Source organism: Saccopteryx bilineata, chromosome 2 (genome assembly GCF_036850765.1).
Source record: "Saccopteryx bilineata isolate mSacBil1 chromosome 2, mSacBil1_pri_phased_curated, whole genome shotgun sequence".
NCBI classification, from domain to species: Eukaryota; Metazoa; Chordata; class Mammalia; order Chiroptera; family Emballonuridae; genus Saccopteryx; species Saccopteryx bilineata.
This window is the reverse complement of record NC_089491.1, coordinates 59,251,625-59,279,347: the sequence shown is the minus strand read 5'-3', so window position 1 is coordinate 59,279,347 and position 27,723 is coordinate 59,251,625. Positions and strand designations below refer to the sequence as shown.

The 27,723-nt window shown below is 41.2% G+C and overlaps 1 protein-coding gene across 2 annotated transcripts in view; it reads left to right on the top strand.

Annotated features, from left to right (window-relative positions):
- PIP5K1B (phosphatidylinositol-4-phosphate 5-kinase type 1 beta) overlaps positions 1–27,723 on the top strand; it is a 387,055-nt gene that overhangs the window by 329,765 nt on the left and 29,567 nt on the right. For both annotated transcript variants that reach the window (XM_066257135.1, XM_066257136.1), the window contains exon 14: positions 23,430–23,547. In XM_066257135.1, the coding sequence (XP_066113232.1) occupies positions 23,430–23,547 (118 nt within the window). The remainder of the gene's footprint in view (positions 1–23,429; positions 23,548–27,723) is intronic.

Here is a 27,723-nt window from a genome sequence, read left to right as displayed (position 1 = left end):
CGGTACTCACAGCTACTACACCCAGCCAGGTCCTGTCTAGGGGGTGGACTGCCAACCCTTCCAGGAGCTCTAAACACCCACCTCAGAGCAGAGCCAGCCCCGAACCTAAGGCACGGCAGGGCTTTCGCGGTGTCCAACATCCTCCTCTTTCTCCGCCAGACTCCCCAGGACGGACCATGCTAGTCTGCAGTCATTCACACAGGCCTAGTGCATTCTTTCTAGACCGCACACATCACTGCCCTACTGTTCTTCTAAGCCAGCATTTCTTTACTTCTTTAATTTTTTCTTAGATTTTAGTGTTTATTTATGGCAACCTAATACATAAATTTTGTATGTCTATGACAATTTCTCCAAAGTACAGTTTCAAAAATGTTACATAGGAAATATAGTGTATTCAACTCATCCAAGTTCTATCATGCTAAATATATTTGAGACTTACTCTATTTCCTGTTCATATTTTGCATGAATGATTACAAACTGTTTTCCCCTAGAACTATTTTCATATTCTTAAATAAAATTGTATATATTTAAGGTAGACAGCATGATGATTTGCTATATATAGTAAATGATTACTGTAGTCAAGCTAATTAGCATACCCATCTCCTCACATAGCAGCTACACTTTATGTTGTAGAGACCAAGAGTTTGATTTTATTTATTCAAAGTTATCCTGTTTCTTTTCTTCACTAGACTCTTCAAGGTAGGGACCGTGTTTCTTTGTTTTTGCTTGGTTGGTTGGTTTAGTTTGGGTTTTTTTGTTTCTATTTACAGTCTACTCTCAGCAGCTTTCTGTTGTACAATACAGTATTGTTCACTATAGTCACCATGCTATACATGACATCTCCGGGACTTACTTATAACTAGAAGTTTATATACCAGGTTGTGTGTGTTTCAGAGCACCTGAAATCTCCTCTCAGCAAATGTCTGGTACACACTCTAGTCCAGTAGCATTAGCTCATGTGCTGTACATTAGCGGTCCAGACCACTCATCCACAGAACTGCAGCTCTGTGCCGTCTGACCAACACCTCCCATCTCCCTACCTCCTTGCCTGCAGTAACCACTATGCCACTCTCTGCTTCTATGTGGTCAACTTTTTTAGATTCCATATATAAGTGAGACCATGTTTTTCATGCAATTGTAAATTGGGTATTTCTTAATTTATCTTTATAGTAGTTAATTGGTGTATAAAAATGAATGCAACCTATTTCTGAATATTAATTTTCTATCCTGCTACTCTTCTTAATTCATTTATTAGTTTTAATATTTTTTGGTGGAATCTTTAGGACTTTCTAAATATAGTATCATGTCATCTGCAAATAATGCCAGTTTTACTTCTTCCTTTTCAATTTTTTTTTTTTTTTGTCTGACTGCTGTGGCTAGGACTTCCAATACTATGTTGAATAAAAGTAGTGAAAGTGGACATCCTTGTCTTATTATTTAAAAGTTTCTGTTTTTTACCACTGAGTATGATGTTAGCTGTGGGTTTGTCATATATGGCCTTTATTATGTTGAGGTTATTTCTCTCTATCCTTACTTTGCTGAGAATTATTATAAATGGATGCTGGATTTTTTCAAATGCTTTCTCTGCATCTATTGATATGATCATATGGTTTTTAACCTTTCGTTCTGTTTATGTGGTGTATCATATTAATAAATTTGGGGATATTGAATCAGCCTTGTAACCTGGGAATAAATCCCACTTATAGCAGTCTATTTTAGTTGATGGTCACTTAAGTTTGAACACATTCTGAAATCACTACAACTTTTTATTCACCCCCTCCAATTTGTGTTTTTGTCATCATTTCTTCTTCTGTGGTTGTGTATATCCCTTGATTTATTGTTGTAATTACACATGATCTTCCTACTTTTGCCTTTTAACCTTTATGCTAGCTTTATAGTTGATTGGTCTACTCTTTTGCTGTTTGCCTTTGTCAGTGGCAAGTTTTTTTCTTTTCTATATTTTCTTATACATATTTTTTATCTTTTCTACTTAAAGAAGTCCCTTTCACATTTATTGTGCTGCTGGTTTAGTGATGAGGAACTCCTTTACCTTTTCTTGTCTAGTAAACTTTATCTCTCACTCAATTTTAAATGATAGCCTTGCTAGGTGAAGTAATCTTGGTTATGGGTCTTTGTTTTCCATCACTTTGCATATATTGTACCAACCTCTTCTGGCCTGCAAAGTTTCTGTTGAGAAGTCACCTGACAGTCTTATGGGGGCTCTCTTATACATAACTAACTGCTTTTCTCTTGCTAATTTTAAGATTCTATCCTTTTCTTCAACCTTTTGCATTTTAATTATGATATGTGTTGGTGTGCATCTCTTCGGTTCATCTTATTTGGGCCTGTCTGCTCTTCCTGGACTTGTATTTCTGTTTACTTTGCCAGGTTAGGAAAGTTTTTAGTCATTATTTATTCGAATAGGTTTCAATCCCTTACTCTCTCTTCCTTCTCACATCTCTATGATGTGAATGTTGGTGCATTTGATGTTGTCTTAGAGGTCCATTAAACTACCTTTTTTTTTTATTTCTTTTCTGATTAGGTGGTTTTCCCTACCTTACCTTTCAGATCACTAATTCAATCCTATACTCCATCTATTCTACTACTGATTCCCTCTAATGTACTTTTTTAGCTACTGTATTTTTCATTTCTAGTGGCTCTTTATGATTTATGTATTTCCACTGAGGTTCACACTGAGATCACCTACTCTTCCCCTAACTTCACTGAGCATCCTTATAACCACTTTTTTGAACTCTGTATCTCCCATATTGCTTGTCTCCATTTTGTTTATTTTTCTGAAGTTTTGTCCTTTTCTTTCATTTGGGACATGTTTCTTTGTCTCCTCATTTTGGCAGCTTTTCTGGGTTTGTTTCTATGTATTGGGCAGAGCTGCTATGTCTCCCAGTGTTGGCAGAGTGGTCTTATGTTGTAGATGTCCTGTGAGACTCGGTAGCACAGCCTCCCTGTTCACCTGACCTACGCATTCCGGGGGTGTGCCTTGTGTGAGTTATATGTACCCTCCTGTTGTAGTTGAGCCTTGATAACTGTTAGCACAACAGTGGGTGAGGCCGACCCTCAGGCTGAGTGGCTGTGAGGGCTGGCTGTGACTGCAGTGGACAAGCCATCATACAGAGATGACCCCACAGAACAGGGGTCTCTTTAGTGGGGCTCTGGTGCCATCCAGGTCTGCCCTTTGGATGTGCCCTTTGTGGAGCTGGTTGGGTGGTCTGAAGCCAGCCATCGGGTGTGTTGGTTCTGTACCCTTTTAGGAGGAGTTCCAGTGCAGGCAGGTTCAGCCACCATTTGCGCCATCTGGTGGGCACTACAAAGTTATCTGCAGTTGGTTGCCACTTGTGCTAGGCTAGAGGTGCTTGGGAGAGGCTATATTATGAACCAAAGCTGGTTGCCACTAATGCCAGACTTAGGAGCCTTTGTTGGGCACCACAGAGTAAGCCAAGGCCATTCACCACTGTGCTGGGCTTATGGCTGCTTAAAGCTATTTTCCAGACCAGTGCTGACTGCAGCTTATGCCAGGTTTGGGGCCACCTGCTGGGAGTTACAATGCAAGTTGAGACTAGTTGCCACTTGAGGCAGGCTTGGGACCACTTAGCAAGAGGTAAAGGTCATGTTGAGGCCAGCTACTGCGTGTTTGGTGTTTGTTAACCTCTGAGAGATTTTAGGAAATTCCACAACATGAGCTGAATGAAGCAGGTCCCTTGTGTGGGAAATCTGCTGAAAGTGGCTTGGGCCTCATGGGAGAGTTGGGTGGGACAGGGACTCAGGGAAACACCAGGACTGGCTGAACAGTGTTAGCCAGTTAATGAAGAACTACCTGCACCTGACAGCTGGGGGGTGGGACTCAAAACAGGAGCAATGGTGACTGCCAGCCCTTCAGTCCCCAGAGAGAACCATCGGGACCCCTTCCTTTCCTGCCCTCATCCTAAATCCAGTTCCTCCTTGTATGTCCCTGGTGCTCTTTGAGCTTCCACACCTGCCCTAGAGCTCAGAGCGAGCGAGTCTGTGTGTGGGCCCCTCAGGGGGAATGTCTGGGACACCAGCAGCCTTCCATCTGACTAGGATACAATCTCCACTGGTTTTCGCAGCCAAAAGTTGTAGGAATTCCTCTTCCTGACATGGTGCCTCAGGCTAGGGAGCTGGGGGTGATGCTGGAACCCCTCGCTCCTCGGGGGGCCTCTGCAGCTGAGATATCCCTCCTGATTCTTAATTGCCACACTGTAGGATCTGTCCTTTCCACTTCTCCACCCTTTCCACCACTCTCATTGTGGCTTTCTCTTTATATCCTTAGTTACAAGAGTTTCATTCAGTTAGTCTTCAAAATGTTCTCAGTGAAGGTTGTTGTATAATTTAGTTGTAATTTTGATGTGGTCATGGGAAGAGGCGAGCACAGAAGTGTTCCTACTTCATCATCTTGACTGGGAGTCTACATTCTTCTTTTATAATTGAGCCATTGTTGCTGGGGATGTCTTAGCAATACAGCAAAGGGCTATATCTCTGCAGTGATCAGATAGCTTGAGGCAACTTATGTCTTACATAACTCCAGCATCAGATATGGGTTCAAATCCAGGTGCCATCATTTATTAACTGTGGTTAGACACATTAGCCTTAATACTCAGATGACAAAATAAATAGGAAGAGACCCAGGGGTATCTTTAGTGATTATATGAAATAATATCTATAATACAGTCATCACAGTATAAGCATCACACTCAATGATGACTGTTGCCTTTAAATGTTTGGGTGGGTGTTGGGAAGAAAAATAAATCTGAAAGACATATAGTGAAAAAGGTCCCCTGTGAAGAGGTTTCTCCTTCCAGCCATCCCCACGTTTCTCTGCTTAGTTCTGAACCTGCTGGTGGTGGGAGCTCAGTTGCTTCCTTCTCTGAGCAACCATGGCTTCCTATTGCCAGAAATAAACAGAACAAAGGCGGTAAGTTCAATGCCAAATGCTTACGAAGAAGCCAAAAGCCTGAGGCGGCAGGTTTCACACAGACATTTATTTGCCAGGCCACGCAAATGAAGAGACCAAAGACAAGGCTCAAAGTAGTCTCTTGAACAAAGGCTTAGGATCTGTTTTAAGAGGTGAGGGTAAGGAGAGGTTGTACATATTTATTCATTCTAATTCAGGGGTCTGATCAGGTAGTCTTAGAACTAAGCCATCTATGGTTAGGGATGTGGAAGGGGGAGAGGGAACAGAGAAATTCCAGTCTGGCAGAGTTTTTCAGTCCTGTGTGTGTCCATGTTTGGTCCCTGCACTGGGACTGTTTTATTGACCCCTTGCTTCTTATTGGGCTGAAGGTGGTAAAAGCAGCATCTCTGCTACCCAAGTTCCATGAATTTTGGTTCCACTGTGCTCTTGAGGTCGGATTCGGGTTACTTAGCTGCTAACTGCACTTGCTATAAAGCCTTTGGGACCAGCCTTATCTAGCTTGGTATGGTGGTCTCTGGAGCACTGTGGGGAGACCTGTTGTTACCTCCAGGAAGACAATTATAACGAGAAAAACTATCATTAGGGCCTGGTTTCAAGTTAGGGCCCAGTTTCACTAATAAACCTGGCAGCACACTGTTAAATCCAAGACTAGACCCATGTGGCAGCCATCAGTTGATACCAGAGAGAGCGCCTGTGCTCTGCTTGCCTTTGTTTGCAACAGAAGGCCTCTTAGTCTAAACTTAGCAAAAGTGGGAGAATGTGGAAGACCAGCAGCCATGCTCTTGGCTGAAAAGACAAAGAAACATCCCTCTGCCAGCCTCCTGTGTAGCAGGGCAGGTTAGGAAGGTGGCTGGTGAAGCAGTCTGGACGCAGTAACCATGGCCAGAAGCTCCCACATCTCTGGGTCTGCACCGGGGAGCCTTGCAGACTTGCATGTGCACTCAGCAAGGAGCGCAGCATGAAGGAGATGCTCCATGCTAGTGGGACATGAGATTTACTGCACCCTAACATTATCCAGGCTGCACATAGGAACCCCAGTGCCAGTGCTTCAGACATCACAGCCTAGAGCAGCCTCCACAGCTACCACAAGAAGAGGACTTTTCCGAGAGAGGCCCATGGTGTTGTCTTGACCATTACATCTGAAATGTCTGAGTCATGTTGGAATCCACCTCCCTTAAGCAGAAGGTAGATCTAGGACTGAATGTGTGTTTACAGTCTTTAATTGAGACCAGGTTGTATTTGTGGGTTTCGCACTTGTTATCAGTTAATGTTCTGGTAGCTAAACTTAGAGTAGCAGAAGTGGAATTATCTCCAAAGTCTTCTGGTAAATCTCGATGCAGCAGATCTCCTCAAGGCTCCCTCTCCTCCACTCAGAAAAGAGGTCGTGTTCCAGAGGTGAAGTCACAGGGATACTCCCATTGTTTACACAGAAGAGCACTACCCTCTGTCGGCCTTCCTTTCATTTGCAGACTCTGACTTGGTTCTCTTAATGGCCCTGTGAGACGGGCTGGGCATGGACTTTTATTCTTATTTACAGGAGCTCAGTTACATGAATTGCCCAGTGTTACAACTAATAACCAGAGAAGCAGGGCTTGTCTCTAGGCCTCTGCTCTTACTCTAAATACTCTCTGGATTCTGAATTTAAGCAAAAGGAAATAGAGAGAGAGATTCCATTTAACCTTGATGTTGGGAACATTTTACTTTGTACCTAGATATAACCCTAACTCACTGGTGGTCAGGCACTAACAGTATGTTACATAGTCATAACGGCATATATCAATTTTCTAATTTTGGAGTCAACTCATGGACAAAGCAGGAAAAAGTTGGTTTTAACTTCAAAATCAAATATAAATAGTAACAGCCAGGACAAAGTAGAGATAAAAATATTTTTAAGTGTATCTAATATGAAGTAAGAGGGGAAAGCAGGGACGAAGATGAAATAATGTGGAAATTGAAAGGCTATATGGTGTGTGGTTAATGGAATTAGAAAGGTTATTTAGTGCAGTGATTTTCAACCTTTTTTGAGCTGCAGCACATTTTTTACATTTACAAAATCCTGGGGCACACCACCTACCAAAATGACATAAAATGACACTCTAACACAGTACATATTATACATATAGTTAATAATATAGTTTCTAAATGTATTTATACTCACTTAGTGTGAAACCTGGGCCTGTTTTGATGAACACAAAAGGGATATCCTGGCAGGAATGGTAGAAAGACACACACGAAGCTCTTCCTCAACAGTTCTCAGTCTCTCTCTGTTTTTAGTTTTTATCGCAGTCAAGCTTGAGAAGCTCAGCTCACATAGATATGTGGTTGAAAACGAGAGCAATGTCAAAATAGCTTTGTTGGCCAGAATGGGGAACTCCTTGGCAACAGATAACCAAAAACTGTCCAAAGGAAGATCAGCAAACTTTAGCTTTAAAGTTAGATAACATTGTGATGCATTGTATATCACCCTCTGCGGGGGCCTCTTTTAAAAAGAAAAAGGTCAAATATCTATATACACCATCAGGATAGACATAACCAGCTGAGGCTGAGGCTTCATCTAGTGGTGGCAACATTTACCTCCAGCCCTGACCAGGATTAGAAGTCGGAACTATGGGGAGGAGTAGCAGCTTCAACTACTCTCCCCGGCCACACAATGACAAGTGCGCGGCAGCCCGAGCGGGAGCGGGGACCTTCCTGGGTGTGGATGAGAGGCGGCCTACTATTGGTTCAACGCCAGTGGTCAGGATGAATCCTAGAAGGTGATTGGTCAGTGAGCGTTCCCTGTGCCTCCACTCTTCCTGTCGCTGATAGCTGGAGGGATTGTGAGTGGAATGTTTATGTTCAGATGGAGGCGGCTGGCAGTGGGCCATATCGGGCATGCGGGCGTAGTTTGGGGACCCATGTTTAATTTCCCCACAGCACACCTGACTATGTCTCGCGGCACACTGGTTGAAAAACACTGATTTAGTGGATTTCTCACAGTAAAAAAAATACACTATATATAGCAAATGTCAGTAGGAAGTTCAGAATAGGAGAGGGTCATTGTCCTTCATACGGAATCAATAGATGCTGCCTTAGGTTCAGAATAGCTCTTATTCCCTGATTTATCAAAAGATGTGAAGGGAGGATACAAAGAAGATGGACAGCATAGTAGGTAGATGTTACAATCACCTCCTCCGGGACCAAACTGGAATGACAACTAAAATATAGAGCAAATAGCCTGAATAACCAACTGAAGACTAGCTGAAGAGAAATCTTATAATCAAGGATATAGAGAAGAAGCCACATCAAAACTGGTAGGAAGGGCAGAAATGGGAAAAGGGCTGCGCCCGCTCCCACAGGTAGTGGCTGAGATTCTGAAAGGATATCTCAGCTGCAAAGGTTCCCCCTGAGGAACATGGAGTTTCAGCCCTAGACCAGGCTCCCCAGCCCAGAGCACTGGAAGAGGTACACACATAAATAACATCTGGCTGTGCACATCAGGGAGAGACAGAAATCTGCCAGAGACACAGGTACCTTCTTAAAGGGCCAATGCACAAAATCTCTCACAGCCACTAACCCTGGGATCTGGTGGAGGTAGGGTGAAGCAGACTAGAGTCATGCAAGGAGAGATGAGGGTTTATAGCTCTGGGAAGAGAGCTAAGGAGACAGACACTGGAGCCCATATGCTGAGTCACTCTCCTGCAGACTCCATTTTTCTTGGGTGGAGCACAACCTTCCATATGGCATCAGGAACAAGACAAGAATGTCTGCTTTCACCACTCTTATTCAACATAGAACCAGAAGTCCTAGCCACATCTCTCAGACAAAAAGAAGAAACAAAAAGCATCCAAATTGGAAAGAAAAAGGTAAAACTGTCCTTTGCAGATGACATGATACTATATAAAGAGAACCTTAAGGATTCCACCAAAAAGCTGCTAGAACTGATCAATGAATTCAGTAAAGTAACAGTATACAAAATAAATATCCAGAAATGAGTTGCATTTTTATACACCAATAATGAACTATCAGAAAGAGAAACTAAAAAAACAACGCCTTCTGGCTGGTTGGCTCAGCAGTAGAGCATCAGCCTGGCGTGTGGAAGTTCCAGGTTCAATTCCTGGTCATCTGTTTCTCCACCCTTCCTCCTCTCCTTTCACTCTGTCTTCCTTTTCCCCTCCCACAGCCAAGGTTCCTTTGGAGCAAAGTTGGCCCAGGCACTGAGGATGGCTACATGGCCTCTGCCTCAAGTGCTCAAATAATGCCTCCAGTTGCAATGGAGCAATGCCCCTGATGGGAAGAGCATTGCCCCCTAGTGGGCATACCAGGTGGATCCCAGTTGCGTGCATGTGGGAGTCTGTCTGTCTGCCTCCCTGCTTTTCACTTCAGAAAACTAGAAAGAAAGAAAGAAAGAAAGAAAGAAAGAAAGAAAGAAAGAAAGAAAGAAAGAAAGAAAGAAAGAAAAGAAAGAAAACAACACCATTCACAATTACTTCCAAAAGAATAAAATACATACCTAGGAAATGAATTTAACCAAAGGTGTAGAAGAACTGTACTTGGAAAAGTATAAGACACTGAAGAAAAAAATTGAAAAAGATACAAATAAGGGAAAGCATAGACCATGATTATGGATAGGAATAATTAACATCATTAAAATGTTCATACTACCCAAAACAATTTATAGGTTCAACACAATTCCTATTAAAATACCAATGGTGTATTTCACAGAATTAGAAAAAATATTCCAAAAATTTATATGTAACCACAAAAGACCCCAAAATAATCATGCTACCTAATATCAAACTATAGTACAAAGCCATAGTAATCAAAGCAGCACAGTACTGGCATAAAAACAGACATATAGATCAATGGAATGGAATAGAGAACTCAGAAATAAACTCACACCTTTATAGTCAATTAATAAGTATTAATTAATTGACCATAAAAGGTAAGAACATACAATGGGGTAAAGGTAGTCTATTCAAGAAATTGTTGGGAAAATTGGACATATACATGCAAAAAAAGAAAACAAAACTAGACCACTTTTTTATACCATAGACAAGAATAAAATCAAAATGGATTAAAGACTTAGCGTTAGGCTTAAAACTATAAAAATCTTAGAAGAAAACTATGTTAAATCTTAGACATTTCTGGGAGCAATATTTTTTCTGCTATATCTCCTCTGCAAGGGAAACAAAAGAAAAATAAAGAAATGGGACTACATCAAACCTAAATGCTTTTGCACAGCAAAGGAAACCATCAACAAAATACAATGACAAACCATTGAATGGGAGAATATATTCACCAGTGACATATCCAATACGAGGATAATATTCAAAATTTACAAAGATTGCCTGACCTGTGGTGGCGCAGTGGATAAAGCATCAACCTGGATTCCTGAGGTTGCCAGTTCAAAACCCTGGGCTTGCTTGGTTAAGACACACACATATGGGAGTTGATACCTCCTGCTCCTTCCCCCCTTCTCTCTCTCTCTGTCTCTTTCCTCACTAAAATAAATAAATAAATAATTACAAAGAACTTATAAAACTCAACACCAAAAAAAATGCAATTAAAAAATAGGCAAAGAACCTGAATAGACACTTCTCCAAAGGACATACAGATGGCCAATAGACATAGGCAAAGATGCTCAATGTCACTAATCATTAGAGAAATGCAAATTAAAACCACAGTGAGATATCACCTCATGTGTCTAAATGGCTATCATCAATAAATCAACAAACAAAAAGTGTTGGTGAGGATGTGGAGAAAAGAAAACCCTCATGCACTGTTGGTGGGAGTACAGACTAGTTCAGCTATTGTGAAAAGCAGTATGGGTTACTTCAAAAAATTAAAAATGGAATTTATGCCCTGGTGAATCCACTTCTGGGAATATATACAAAGAAACCCGAAACACTGCTTTGAAAGAATATATGCACCCTTGTGTTCACTGCAGCATTATTTACAATAGCTAAGATTTGGAAACTGCCCAAGTGCCCATCAGTAGATGAGTCTATAATAAAGCTGTGGTACATTTACACAATGGAATACTACTTGGCAGTGAAAAAGAAAAGAAATCTTACCTTTTGAGACAGCATGGATGGACCTGGAAAGCATTATGCTGAGTGAAATAAGCCAGGCAGAGCAAGACAAATACCATATGATCTCACTTAGATGTGGAATATAGTGAGAAAAAAAATAAACTAACAACAAAATAGAAACAGACTCATAGATACAGATGTCAGAGGGCAGGGAGGATAGGGGGGACTTGTTGAAAAGGTGAAAGGATGAAGCAAAAAAACTCAAACACAGACACAGTATTGGTGATTACCGGAGGGAAGGGGGGTGGGAGCGGGTAGAGGACGGTGAAGGGGCCCAAAGGGGGATGGAGGGAGCCTGGACTGAGGGTGGCCAACACAGTACAGTGTACAGATGATGTGTATGGAATTGTACATCTGAAACCTATATGATTGTATTAACCAATGTCAGGCCGATAAATTAAATTAAAAATTAAAGTATATGATTAAATGAAAAAAAGATATAAAGGGAACCACCACAAGAGCTAGAAAGGGATGTCATAAAAGGAACTGCCCTAGGGGGTAAGGGGGTTGGGGCAAGAGGTAATTTAGTTTATCATCATCTGTATCACATGATATATTATAATGTTATTACTTTGATTTTAAAACATCAGTGAGAGGATGACTTGTAAAAGACAAAAACCTGTGGGTTGTACCATACATTCTCTGAGCAAATGTCCACATGCTAACTAGCTGTAAAACGCTCATTAGGTCTGCAAACAGAAATCAGAGTGTTCCAGGCTATAAAATTATTGATGACTGTTTTCAGCAGTCCAGCCAGGCTAATGCTCTCCAGTGAAGTCAAACTAATGCTGCTGGTAACAGAAAGAGCGTTTTTTAAATGACAGAGAGGCCTGTGTGGCATCAGAGTCCCATTAAGGTCTGCTCCCAGAGAGAGTCTGCTAGGAGGACGGGAACTTCCCCCTCTTGTCTGTCTTACCTGTGACAGCTTTGCGACCATGCAGAGAGCAGAGCACAGAGCATCTGAGGAGGCATGGCAGCTCCTCTGCTTTTACAAGGAAAGAGCCGACCTGGCAGATGAAGCTTCCAGAGTGTCTTGTTGCACATTAGGGGCAATTAGCCCTCAGTCTGAATTGAGGCAATTGTGGCAAAACTTCATGGTGCAGAACCCAGGCAGGCAGCCAGACTCTTAAACACAGTCACGGCTTTACCACTGCTTCCAGAAATGGATCTTCCAAGCTATGAGGCTGAGGAATGGCAGGGCCTCTGACTTGACCACTGGGTTTTGAGGCCATTCCTCCCAAGAGAGGTGCCCTTGCTTATAACTTATCCCTAAAGTGGAATCTGGGGAACTCTCAGCCAGAGAAATTAGAAATTGATTCCAAATAGGCTTGTGCCCAGGAAACCAACAACCAGTAAGAAGACAGAACAATAGCAGGAATATCTTCAATGTCAGAAGTGAGTAGAAACAAACACGAAATTGATCAGTGGCACAAACATTTAAGTAAAAATCCTTTCTAAAACATATCTTATCTGTATTACTTGAGGCATCATCAAGGAAGGCTCTGGATGCATTTATTTGGGTTGGGTGATGTATTCTTGTATTACCTCCTTACTCTATCAACAGTTACATTTCTTCAATGGTTTTAAGTAGCAATAAACATTCATATTTAAGTATGAAGGTTCTTAGCCCAAATAATACCTTATGTCCTATGTGAATGATTTCTTGACTAGGAAAAAATACACCTTTATCTTCAAGAATGTGTATAACACTTACTAATATCTTTGCTAAAAATAATGTGTAAATGAAATATTTTTGCTATCAGTTTCTGCTGAGGCCCACATTACAAAAGCAAGGTGTGAGACTACGGGACTTACAAAGGAAGTGGTCAAACACCAGTTTTGCAGTGGTTAGCTGACTACCCACCCCCAGCCTTTAAAAGAAGTTCGAGAAACCAAGGAAAGAGTGTCAGTTAGAATATGACTTTAGGGAGAGGGGGCAGGGAGTGGGGGTGCCTGTTCAAACCCAGATAAAGGGGCTGGAGTGAGATATTCGGGAGTGTACGGGACATGTACTCTCCCCAGTGTCTGACTCAGACCGAGACCCTCCAGGGCTCTCCAAACTTTTTACACAGGGGGCCAGTTCACTGTCCCTCAGACCATTGGAGGGTGCCAAATACAGTGGTCCTCTCACTGACCACCAATGAAAGAGGTGCCCCTTCCAGAAGTGCAGTGGGGGCTGGATAAATGGCCTCAGGGGGCCGCATTGCGGCCCGCGGGCCGTAGTTTGGAGACGCCTGCCTACACACTCCTAAGACAGATCAAGGGGGGTCTGCCCAAGCTGCTCACTCACTTCCATCTCTTTTCTGTGCTTTGTTTTTCTCCTTAGCACTTTGGATCAACATAAATAATATTTTAAGTATTTATCTCATTGTCTCCCTCAATACTACATAAATTCCATGAGGCAGAGCTTTTTTATTTTGATCTCTTCTACATCCTAGCACCTAAGTGGATGTTTGTGCCTTATGTTCATTGTCGCTAATCACTCCGTAACCCTGCACACTCGACAGTATTACTCTCATTTTACATGTGGGAAACTAGAACTAAGAAGGATTGACAAATGCATCCAGTATCACACACAACTAAGTAGAAGAGCCAGAATCCAAAGCTAAATTACCTGGTTCGAAAGTTCATGCTCTACTGTCATGCGTTACCAGCTCAAGTGTCTGCTTCCCTAAAGTGTATTCTTATTCTTCTTGAGGTGATAGTACCTAAACTAAGATTTTTAGGAAGTGACATGCTAGTTCTGTACTCCGATCTCACTCTAGATGTACTAAATAATGAGGATAACAAATATAAAGATAAATGAAATAAATGGTTTGTAGCTTTCACTCAATGCCAAGACATGTTAATAAGTCAGGTTATTCAGAATATACTTAATGGGCTTTTACTATATAAATGCCTAATTAGCCTGACCAGGCGGTGGCACAGTGGATAGAGTGTCAGACTGGGATGCAGAGGACCCAGGTTCAAGACCCCGAGGTCACCAGCTTGAACACGGGCTCATCTGGTTTGAGCAAAAGCTCACCAGCTTGGACCCAAGGTTGCTGGCTCGAGCAAGGGGTTACTCAGTCTGCTGAAGGCCCACAGTCAAGGCACATATGAGAAAGCAATCAATGAACAACTAAGGTGTCACAACGAAAAACTGATGATTGATGCTTCTCATCTCTCTGTGTTCCTGTCTGTCTTTCCCTATCTATCCCTCTCTCTGACTCTTTGGCTTTGTAAAAAATTATATATATATGTATATAAATGCCTAATTATATAGGGCTGTATATTTTGTAGTTTTTTCACATATGTCATGCTGTTTAAGCATTTCTGTATTTTTTTTATATTTTATTTATTAATTTTTAGAGAGGGGGGGAGGAACAAGAAGCATCAACTCCCATATGTGCCTTGACCAGGCAAGCCCAGGGGTTTCAAACCAGCAACCTCAGCATTCCAGGTCGACGCTTTATCCACTGCGCCACCACAGGTCAGGCCTTAAGTATTAAACTAATGGAAGCTTAAATACCTTTCTTCCTGTTAAATATTAGATATTTCTTATATTTTAAATGTGTTGCTTTTTATAATTGTGGTAAACAACACATAGCAGAAAACTTACCATCGTAGCCATTTTAAGTGCACAGTACAGTAATATCAAGTACAATGATATTGTCATACAACCAACCACCAGAACATTTTTCATTTTGCAAAATAAAAACTCTATACCTATTAACAACTCTCTAGTCCCCAGTCTCCACCTACCCTTTTCTACTTTCTAGTTCTATGAATATAACTATTGTAGGTCCTGTATATAGGTGGAATTATACAGTATTTATCCTTTTATGTCTGGCTGGTTTCACTTAACATAGTATCCTCAAGGTTCCTCCATGTTATAGCATGTATCAGGGCTTGCTTCCTTTCTAAAGCTGACTAATATTCCATGGTATGTAATACCACATTTTGTTTATCCATTCACCCATTGATTGACACTTGGATTGCTTCTACCTATTGGCTACTGTGAATAATGCTGCTATAAACATGGGTGTATTAGTTTCTGAGGGCTGCCATAACACAGATTAAGTGACCTAAATAAGAGAAACCTATTTTCTCACAGTTCTGGAGGCTAGAAGTGCGAGATCAAGGCGTCAACAGAGTTTGCTTCTTAGCTTGTAGATGGCTGTCTTCACGCAGTCTTTTCTCTGTGCGTCTAAGTCCTAATCTTCTCTTTTTTTTATAAGGACACCAGTCATATTGGATTACAGGTCACCCCAATTACCTCATGTAATAAGGTTACCTCATGTAACCTTAATTACATAAAGATCCTATTTCCAAATACAGGCACATTCTGATGTGCTGGAGGTTAGGACTTCAGTATATGAATTTGTGGGTGCGGTGAGAGAAGAGACACTATTCAGTCTATAACAGTGTGTGAATAAATGCATGAGAGTCTGTTTTCAATTCTTTTGCATACCTACCCAGAAATGGAATTGCGGGATCATAAGATAATTCTATTTTTAATTCTTTGAGGATCAAGAGTATGTTGCTTTCTGGAGGCATCATACTCCCTGACTTCAAATTATCTTACAGAGCTACAATAATTTTAAAAGCATGATACTGGCAGAAAAAATAGACACACAGACCAATGGAACAGAATTGAAAGTCCAGAAATAAACATACATATGAGCAACTAATTTTTGACCAAGGAGCCAAAAAGATACAATGGGGAAAGGAAAGCGTCTTCAGTAAATGGTGCTGGGACACTTGGAAAGTCATATGCTTTCATGAAACTAAACTCCTGACACCATACACAAAAAATTGACTCAAAATGGATTAAAGACTTGATAATAAGACCTAAACCAATAAAATACATAGAAGAAAATAAGGGTACTCATAGACCTTGGTCTCAAGGTCTCAGAGGAGTTTTTGTGAACTTGACCCCAAAGGCAAGAGAAATATAAGCAAAAAAATAAATGAATGGGACCACATCAAACTATGAAGTTTCTGCACAGCAAGAGAAACCATCAACAAAACAAAAAGGCAGCCAGCCATACAAGTAGGAGACGATATTTACAAATGATACCTCCAATTAGGGGCTAAGATCCAAAATCTGTAAAAACTAATACAATCCAAAAAAAATCCCATACAATTCAATTAAAAATGGCAGCCCTAACCAGCGACTCAGTGAATAGAGCGTCAGCCTGGTGTGTGGGTTCAATTCCCAGTCAGGGCACACAGAAGAAGTGACCATCTGCTTCTCCCCCCTCTTTCTCCCCATTCTCCCCTTCTTTTCCTCCCATAGCCAGTGGCTCAGTTGGTTTGAGCATGGCCCCAGCTGCTGAGGATAGCCTCAGGTGCTAAAAATAGCTTGGTACTCAAGGATCAGCCCCAGATGTGGTTGCCAGGTGGATTCTGGTTGTGGTGCATGCAGGAGTCTACCTCAATATCTCCCCTCCTCTCTCCTAAAAATAAAAAAATAAAAAAGGGTGGAGGACCTGAACAGACAAGACATATAAATGACTAACAGATATAAGAAAAGATGCTCAACTGGCTATAAGGGAAATGCAAATCAAAACCATAATGTGATACCACCTCACACCTATTAGAATGGCTACTATAAATAAGACAGGAAATAAGTGATGGAAAGGAGGAGGAGAAATGAGAACCCTCTTTCCCTGCTAGTGGGGATGTACTGTATTTCCCCATGTATAAGACACACCTTAATTCTGGGGCCCGATATTTGAAAAAAAAATGTATTACATAAAGTTATTGAACTCAAGTTTTGTTCATCATAAAATTCATACAACTCCTCATCACTATCAAAACTCCCATCCATTAGTTTGTCCTCATCTGTGTCTGATGACAAATCACTGTCTTAATGTATTGCCTCATCCTCAGTTCTATCCACAGCATTTGAAATGCCACAACCACTGTATAAGATGCACCAGTGTTTAGACACCAAATTTTGGGGGGAAAAGTGCATCTTATACATGGGGAATAAGGTAAATTGGTGCAGCCACTCTGGATGCACCAATCTTTTGAGGATTCCTCAAAATATTGAGAATAAAGCTACTATGAGAGCAGCAATCCCTTTTCTGGGTATCTACCTGAAAATTTTGAAAACACTTATTCATAAAGATATACATACCCCTATGTTTATTGCAACATTATTCACAATAGCAAAGACATGGAAACAACCTAAATGTCCTTTTACAGATGACTGAATAAAGAACATGTGGCATATACATACAGTGGAATGCTATTCAGCCATAAAAAATGATGAAATATTACCATTTTCAAAAACATGGATGCATATTGAGAGTATCTTGAGGCGCTGACCAGTTGGCTCAGTGGTAGCACATCAGCCTGGCATGTGGATGTCCCAGGTTTGATTCCTGGTCAGGGCACATAGGAGAAGTGACCATCTGCTTCTCCACCCCTCCCCCATTGCACGCTCTCTCTCTCTCCCCCCCCCCCTTCCCGCAGCCATGGCTTGAGTGGTTTTAGTGCATCAGCCCAGGTGCTGAGGATGGTTCTGTGGAGCCTCTGCCTCAAGAGCTAAAAACAGCTCAGTTGGAATTATGGGCCCCAGACAGGGCTTGCCGGGTGGATCTCAGTTGAAGCGCACACAGGAGTCTGTCTCTCTGTCTCCCCTTCTCTCACTTGAAAAAGAAGGGGGGAAAAGAGAGACTATCATGCTAAGTGAAACTAGTCAGATGGAAAAGGACAAGAACCACATTATTTCACTCATATGTGGATATTAAACATAAAGCAACAAACAACACACACAAACTCATAGACACAAACAGTAGGGTGGTTACCAGGGGGAAGTGAGGTGAGAGGATGAAGATGGCAAAGAGGGTCAAATATATGGAGACCGGACTTGGGTGGTGAGTGCAATATGTAATAAATAGATGATGTAGTATGAAATCATACACTTGAACATATAATGTTATTAACCAATGTTACCCTAATTAATTTTTAAAAATTATACTATAAATATATATTTTTAAGTGCAAAACAACAAATAATATACAATGTTTCCAAACTTTGATCATTGAATTTTGTTTGTTTATGAAACACCCAGTTTAAATTTAAAATAATAAAGATATTATAACTTTTTAAAAATGTTGGTTTGGCCTGACTCTCGTAGCACAGGGGATAAAGCATTGACCTGGAACATTGAGGTCGCCGGTTTGAAACCCCTGGCTTGCCTGGTCAAGGCACATATGGGAGTTGATGCTTCCAGCTCCTCACCCCTTCTCTCTCTCTTTCTCTCTCTGTCTCCATCTCTCTCTCTCTCTCTCTCTCTCTCTCCCCCCCCCTAAAATAAATTTTAAAAACTTTTTTAAATGTTGCTTTGTAAAGCATATTTTGCCTACTTATTTTTTCCTCTAACCTTTCGGTCCATCGTTACTCTTCTCAAGAGAACAAAGATCACCACGCTCACATTAAACATCATACACTGCACTTGTTTTTGCTGGTTTAGGATTATTTTCAAGTTCCTAGGCACAGTGCCTTCACTACCTTGGTTCTGGCAAGTTTTAGCAGAGATGACCATTAAAAAGGTACTTAATGAGAAAATAAAGTTCAGGTCCTAACTCAGTCGATATCAGTGTGACTTGGGGTAAGCCACTGCCCCTCCCTGGGCCTCAGCTTCCTCATCTGTGAAGCAGAAGTGTTGGGCTGACAAGTACGCAGAGAGGCCAGACAGAGATGATGCCAGTGAGTAGAGCGGGCCAGGTACAATGTAGGAGGGAGTAGTGGGGACCCTAGAGAACGAGAGAAAACACGCCCAGTTTCAGGAAGGCAGCCACAACCTCATTGCTACTCAGAATTGCCAGCTGTTCTGGTTTCTCATAAGTGGTAGAAAACTAGGTTTTTGTGGAATTTCTTACTTCTTAATTTAGCAATGATTCAACCTCAAAAAATCTATTTGGGTTTAAAACAAACTTTTCCCAGCCAGACTGGGTTTGTGGGCCAACAGCTGGCAACCTCTAGGCTGGACATCCTCCAGAATGGAGGTCCACTTACTGGTGTTCTATGCAGTACCAGTGCTGGCCCTGTGACATTATAGAAGGTTCTCCAGGCTTCCACTGGCTGCGTGCATGGTCTCTTCATTTCAGGCTTGAAACCTCACAGCCCAATTCTCTCATGTTATCAGGTCAACTGGAATATTTTTTTCTATTAGGAAAAAGAAAAAAATCTTTTGAATAGTAAATAAATCTGGGCTTTATTCAAAACACATAGTTCTAAAATGTGACCTAAAACATCTATCAAATTTCTGTTACTTCTAATACCATGTGCTGAGAGATCAAGTTTAAAATCATGACCCTTAGGTGCTTCATAAAACCTTTTATTGGGGGTTGGGGGGGACGACAGAGACCAAGAGAAAGACAGATAGGGACTTACAGGAAGGAAGAGAGATAAGAAGCATCAATTCTTTGTTGTGGCACCTCAGTTGTTCATCACTTGCTCTCTCATATATGCCTTGAATGGGGGGCTACTGCAGAGCGAGTGACCCCTTGCTTAAGCCAGCGACCTTGGGCTCAAGCCAGCGACCATGGGGTCATGTCTACGATCCCACGCTCAAGCCAGCGATCTGCGCTCAAGCTGGTGAGCCCGCACTGAAGTCGGTTGAGCCCACATTCAATCTGGTGACCTTGGGGTTTCAAACCTGGGTCCTCTACATCCCAGTCCAACTCTCAACCACTGAGCCACTGCCTGGTCAGGCTTTTTGAGATATATTTCACATACCATAAAATTCATTCATTTAAAGTATACAGTTTTATGATTTTTTTGTGTGTGTATATTCCCAGAGTTGTATACCTATCACTAGAATCTAATTTTAGAACATTTTCAGCTCCTCCAAAAAGAAACCCCAGACATAATAGCAGCAGTCATTCTCTATACCCCATATCCTGCCCCTAGAAACATTAATCTGCTTTCTGTCTCTATAGATTTGCCTATTCTGTACATTTCACATAAAAATTAAGTCATATAACAGGCAGTCTTTCATGATCAGCTTCTTTAAGCATGTTTTCAATGTTCACCCATATTGCATATATCAGTACTTCATTTTATTGCCCAAAAATATTTAATTGTGTTAATTATTTATCTATTCATCAGGTGGTAGACATTTAGGTTATTTATACTTTTTGGCTATTATGAATACTGCTACCATGAAAATTAATGCACAAGTTTTTGTGTGGACATATATTTTTTCATTTTTCTTGGACATATACCTTAGAGTAGAATTGCTGGCTCAGATGGTTTTAAGATTTAAGGACCCATGCATGGAAACTATTTTTCAAAGTTGCTATACCATTTTACCTTCCCATCAGCAATGCAGGAGGTCTCCAATTTCTCTACATCCTCTCTAACACTTTCTGTCTGTTTTTATAGCCATCCTAGTGGGTACGAAGTGCTGTCTCACTGTGTAAGAATATTCTACTTACTAGGATAGAAAACTGTTCTAATACATGTGAAAAACAGTGTAAATAACAATTAAAAAATAAATATATATATATGCCTATTATATTTTATCAAATTTTGACCAGGTGATACTGAGGAAATTTTTCTGTAATCCTATTGAATTTTAACTAAAATAATTCATAAATGTAGCTGTTAAATCTCAAAGAATATTCTAGGTTTCTTTTCTCTTTTAATTTTGTATTACACATGCTCATGGCTACTCATAATTTTCAAAAAATAAAAGATAAATATTAGATTGAGAAATATTTGCAACCTGTGTTTACTTCTAGAAAAGTGAATCTCTGGGTCACAAGAGGACAACAGAAAGAGGAGGATTACTTCTTGGCTATATTTTACACTACAAGTAGTTCATTTAAATAATTTTAAAAAGAAAAGGACTTCCAGAATATTCTTGGTTATATCCTTAATCTTAGGAGAGAAATCAATGCAAGTCATAACTAAAAACTCAGACAGGAAGGGGAAAACTTAGTTTTGAATCTCATCAAACAAATTATATGTTTACAAAATAGCCCAGTATCCATTAGAGGTTTACGATATTTCCCTATGTATAAGATCCACTTTTTTTTTTTTTCAAAAAATTTGGAGTCTAAAAATTGGGTGCATCTAATACAGTGGTTATAGATCTTTTTACTTGCATTTCCCGATTTTTTTGCACTTGTTTTTGCACTCATTGTGGAAGACAGTAATTTGTCATCAGATACAGATGAAGACAAGATAATGGATGGGAGTTTTGACAGTGATGAGGAGTTGTATGAATTTTATGATGAATATAAGACTAGAGTTCAATAACTTTATGTAATACATTTTTTCTCAAATTTCACACCCCAAATTAAGTTGTGTCTTACACATGGAATCATCTTATACATGGGGAAATGTGGTAATTATATAAATACAAATTAAATATTTTTAATTCTATTTAATTATATAAAAACTACAAACTGCCCCTTAAAAATAGAAATAAAAATTAAGATGCACACCATTACATATTTTCTTACCATCTTGATTTTAGTTTTGAGGACTAAATAAATAAAGAATTTATCTTTCTTATAAGGTTTAACCAGCCAAGGTCATTTTCTACCCACAGGAGTAGTGGATGGCATCTTAACAGTTGAAAGGCGGAAGTCAAATAAAGCTCATAACTGCACCATTGTTTTGATCCAAAAAAATAACCTGAGCAAAATTTATTGCTACAGTGCCTCTCAATATAGCGGCCCTCTTGAAGACTGTTGGTTTACTTAACCCAAGAAACCTGTGAAGGTTTATAATATAAAGTCAACAGCTAGATGGGAAAAGACCACATTCACCCAGCTCTTTAAACTCAATCAGAACAGACTTTGTTTCCCATACTGTATAACCCATCTTAGGTTTTTGAAACACAAGAGAACTTCTTTTCATGTGTCCAGAATTTCATGGAAAATGTATCAAGCTAAAAATAAAGTGGTTTTAGTCCTTTGATTCTCACATTCACAAATACCATCAAATGGAAGACCTATGGGAGATTGCCTCCTCCACTTCCTCCTAACACTGGTCTATATTCTTATGATTTTCTCATTACATCTTTTATGATCGGGGAAAAAAAGTCAAATGAACCTGATTTAGTAAGATCACACAATTCTTTTCACGAGTGTTATTTTAATATTGTGAAGTTCAGGATTTATATTTCACGTATCTTCAATTAATAGATAGATAAGTACAGAAATAGAATTATGTGTAGTTCTCAGACAAGGAAAGGACTGGGGAATACAACGTCTTCAATAATCTCCATCCAATTGGGAGGCTCAGACAAGGAACTCAGAGGATGGCTTTACATGGAAGTTTTCTGACAGCATGAGCTCTGAGCTTAGCCCAGAATGGGACAGGCCCTGGTCACGAGGAAAGTCAGAGAGGAAGCCAGTCTTCTACACTCCTGCTCTCAGCCCTGCTTACTGCCCAGCGAAATCCACAGCCCACTGCCAAGACTGTTCCTCTTGTCCCAGTCTGTCTAACACCAATATCACAACCTTTGCTATTGTTTGCAGATATTTTGTTCCTGCAAAACCATCACATGGCAAATTTCCACAGGTTGAAGACATAACTATTATTTCAGTAGAAGAACGATTGTACATTTCTGAGGCCTTAAACTAATTCCCAATTTAAATACTATGAAAATGGACCAGTTACTTAAAACAGTGCGTGCTTGTATCATGACAAAACAAGGTGATTTCCCTTCATAAATAACTTCAATATGACTGTCTATCCGCATTCCTTTGGCTTTCGTTGTTCGTACGGGCACATTTAGGCTGTCCTCACAGCACCCACACTGCAGTGCTCTGCATCTGTGTAAGTCGTTGTTACCCACAGGGCAGAACTTGGACCAGCCGCATGAGCAGCCCCTGGGAGCTTGTTAGAAATGTAAACCCATAGGCTCCAACTGAATCAAATTCCGGAGGTGGAGCCCAGGAAATTGGGTTTTAATCAGCCCTCCCGAGGATTTGGATGCACATTGAAGTTTGAGAATCATGGCTATCATTAAACCTTTCTTGCCAAAAAGAAAAAAAATACAAAGAAATCATCAATGCTAACGATTCACCAGGTTATCGTCTATAAACTGGCAAAGTATGAATACTGTGAGAGGAGAATTTACGCATCAAGAACCAACTACTCAAAGTCTAAGATGACCCTCAAGAGTCACAGCAGTGCTCCCTCACAAGGCCTAGGACCCACAAATCACCTCTCATAAACGTTGTAGAAATGTTTCACCCACCGAAGGAGAAAGAAAACTCACCGCTAGTGAAACCGGGCGTGCCCACATTTCCTTCCAACTCTCAAAAATATATTTTTTTATTCCAAAAAGCTGTCCCACCTCAGCCTCTTTAGCCACAACTTTGGAGGTGTTCTTGGATTTGGTTCTGGATGTCACACATGCTCATCATTACTCTTCTTTATTTTTCCAGTCAAGGATTACCTTCCAGTTCAACACTTACCTTGGAAGAGGGGACCATCTACTTGACTTCTGCCCCAGATGCTCTAGAAATGCAGGATGATAATGCCTCCGTGCTCGACGTTTATTTAGTAAGTAATTTTTGGTTTCTTTGCCTTCCCTTCTGGTCTACAGATGGACCCAGGTCATTGTTCACACAAGCAAGTTCTGTAAGACTAGGCATGCTAGGGTGTCACTTCTACAAACAGCACGTCTTTTCACAAGCCACATTTTCCTACTGTTCATGTAGAACATTATACAGAAGACTATCTAGGGTAAACTACTAAATCCCTATATGTAATAAAAGAACAGATCCCTTAATGCCGAGGCAAAGGGGGGCTCCTCAGTGTTATTGCCAAAGTAACATTTTCTTTGACCCAACTGTATCCCCTCATGTGTGAATCTTCACTTGGGGAAGACTGCCTTCAAAAATTGGTAGCCTGAGGCCCTGGCCGGTTGGCTCAGTGGTAGAGCATCGGCTTGGCATGCAGAAGTCCCGAGTTCGATTCCCGGCCAGGGCACACAGGAGAAGCACCCATCTGCTTCTCCACCCCTCCCCCTCTCCTTCCTCTCTGTCTCTCTCTTCCCCTCCCGCAGTCGAGGCTCCACTGGAGCAAAGATGGCTCGGCGCTGGGGATGGCTCCTCGGCCTCTGCCCCAGGCGCTAGAGTGGCTCTGGTCGTAACAGAGCGAGGCCCGGAGGGGCAGAGCATCGCCCCCTGGTGGGCAGAGCGTCGCCCTCTGGTGGGCGTGCCGGGTGGATCCCGGTCGGGCGCATGCGGGAGTCTGTCTGACTGTCTCTCCCCGTTTCCAGCTTCAGAAAAATACAGAAAAAAAATTGGTAGCCTGAGAAGCACAGAATCAGGTTCTGGGAAGATTCTGAATTCAGCACCAGGAACCCTAGCTCATTCCCTCCCTCAGTTGTCAACAACCAGCCGTGTGAGCTGGAACCTCTCCAGCTGTGTGTCCTTATTTGACAGGGGAGGGGAATAAAGCCTGCCCTGCCCCACTCCCAAGGCTGCATGGAGAATCATGAATGATCATGTGTGGGGACACCCTTGAATGTCCATCTAGTTATCTCCAGATAGAGACAGAGAAAGACAGACAGACAGGAGAGGAGAGAGATAAGCATCAACTCATAGTTGCGGCACCTTAGTTGTTCATTGACTGCTTTCTGATATGTGCCTTGACCAAGAGGCTGTAGCTGAGCCAGTGACCCTTTGCTCAAGCCAGTGACCTAGGCCTCAAGCCAGTGAGCTTTGGGCTCAAATCTGTGATCCCACACTCAAGCTGGATGAGCCCACGCACAAGCCACAACCTTGGGTTCAAACCTGAGTCCTGAGCATCCCAAGCTGACACTCTGTCTGCTGCACCACTGCCTGGTCAGGCAATATTTTTTTAATTAATTTTATGTATTGATTTTAGTGAGAGAAGAGAGAAAGAGAGGGGGGAGGAGTAGGAAGCATTAACTCATAGTAGTTGCTTCTCGTATGTGCCTTGACCAGCAAGCCAGGGTTTTAAACCAGCAGCCTCAGTGTTCCAGGTGTATGCTTCATCCTCTGCGCCACCACAGGTCGAGGCCTAACTGAATTGTTAGATGAGGCCTAAAAACATACTCTGATGACGAGACTATAAAAGAGGAGACTGAGAATTCCCTGGAAAGTACATCTCACACTCGTTCTACACGTCCTTGTCCATCTGCACGAAAAATCTCATGAAACAAGGAAGCACTGATTTAGAATTTTCTGCTGTTTAAAGTTTTGCCAAGCCTAAGGCAGAACATAGCATCCCTCTCAGTATGCAAGCTCGACGTCGGGAATCGACAGCACTGTCTCATAGCAGCACATCTCCACACCCTGTTTTATGGTTCTCTGTGTCCCCCATCCTAGCACTGTATTTCCTAAGTGCACTCTGTAGGACGTCCGTTGCCCAGATGCTACTCCTCAGTCCAAAGCTCTCGGTGTCTTCCTGTCTCTCCTGGAGTAAATCCCCAGACCTCAAGGCCCTGTCCACTCTGGCCTCCCACACCTGTCTAACCTCCTCACCTGTCTCTGTCCTCCTTGCCAATGCTGTTCCAGCCATACTGGCCTTCTTAGTGGTCCTTCCACAGACCAAGCATGTTTCTGCCTCAGGACCTTTGCATTTACTATTATTGTGTGGATACTGTCTCAGCTGTCCCATGTTTGTTCCTTCTCTTCATGCCTCAGCCCAAACATCTCCTTCTCAGAGAGGTTTTCCTTGACCCACTGTAAAATAGAAGGCCCCCAAACAAATTATGAGAGGATTTTTTCTTTTTTTACAATCCCTGAATATTCTTTTCTGGCTTCTTCTGAGCCTTTTATCACTCAAGCCTAGCCCCCGTTGCTGAATTAGAAGGATATTGACCCCCTGCAGGCATCATTCTCCTAAGTCCCTTAGAGGTTCCTTTACTAAACACAACCGTTCTACTGGCCTCCAGGTATCAATCACCTGGGTGCACCACAGCCTGACAGAAGGTAGGCGCAAGCACGTACTCCAAGCTCTATTTATCACTATCTGTTTAGGCTTATATTTTACATTATTACAGGCCTCAGAATATTATGAAACCTCATTTACAATCTCCAATGGAGTTTGTGGCTCAACATTCTTTATATCCACCAGATTCTATGAACTGCACATAATCATTGGCTCTACCTTCTTTATTGTGGCAAACCAAATTTTTTCCCATTAAGCAATGCTTCTCTCCACACTGCCCCTGGGCTTTTAAAGAGTAAGGTATCACTGCAGAATCTTTACAAAAGAGTTGGTTCCTCTTTATAACCAAGAAGATGGAGAATTAAACAGTGGTGGGATTCAAATAATTTAACAACTAGTTCTTTGCTTTAATGACTATTTTAAGTATAAAAAAAGATATACCAAAAGGCAGTTTATTAATTCATGCATTTAATACTTAAATAAGAACAATAAAAGAGGTACATAAAACTAGATTATGTTATAAGGAGGAGTTTTAAAATATTAATGAAAAATATTAAATAATACCTGATAAAAACAATAAAACTGGTATTTAAGATATTTCCATATTGCTTCTTGATTGGCGTCCTCACATGCAATTTTTTTCACCTATGGACAGAATAAACATTACTATGGGCACTTAGACTAGACTATTGCACAGATGAATGTTAAAAAAAATGCAACATATATATGTATCCTGATTTATTGATGTCGCCCCATTAAAAAAATAAAATAAAACAACTGAAATAGATTTAATCCATTCCAGCCCTGTGAAACATCCCCAAACCATCCTAAAATATGAAAAAAGACATGTTTTTAACTAAGAAACACACATGTATACTTTACCAATGCATAACAAAATATATGAAATAAAAGAAAAAAGTGTTAAAAAAAAATGCAACATAATTGAATGACAAGATAACCTGGAGATGTTTTCTTTGAACATATGTACCCTGACTTATTGAGGTCACCTCATTAAAATTAATAAAAATTTTAAAAAAAAATTTTTTTTCAAGTATAAGGAATATAAATTTGTGAATTCCACATTGGGTGGCTGCCCAGGTGCCCACCTTAGAGAGAACCATGATTACAAGAGCCATTTTAGCAACCGGTTTGCCGAACTAAACAAAAAATTAGGTATCCTGCCAGGGCACACAGGAGAAGCGCCCATCTGCTTCTCCACCCCTCTCCCTCTCCTTCCTCTCTGTCTCTCTCTTCCCCTCCCGCAGCCAAGGCTCCATTGGAGTAGAGTTGGCCCGGGCCCTAAGGATGGTTCTATGGCCTCTGCCTCAGGCGCTAGAATGGCTCTGGTTGCAACAGAGCAACGCCCCAGATGGACAGAGCATTGCCCCTGGTGGGCATGCCAGGTGGATCCCAGTCAGGCGCATGCGGGAGTCTGTCTGACTGCCTCCACATTTCCAACTTCAGAAAAATTCTCCCCCCAAAAAATAGGTATCATTTCTGCCCTACTGGTGTGAACTGGTTGAATCCCACCACTGGAATTAAATAGAAAAAAAAAGAATGCACAGTCTTTTTTTTTTTTTTTTTTTTTTTGGTCTCATGGTAAGTGTGGTTTCATCTGAAAGTAGAAATCAAGAATGCTGAAATGAAAAACCTGTGAAACCTCATCTTCATGAGCTGAGGGCCTATGCCACTTGTGTGTACCTGACCAAACCCAGACTTGCACCAGCCAGGGGCATGTGATACTGCTGACGGGAACATAAGATCAAAATGTGGTTAAGTGGTATTGCTGGTACCAGTTCCTTATCTGTTACCCCT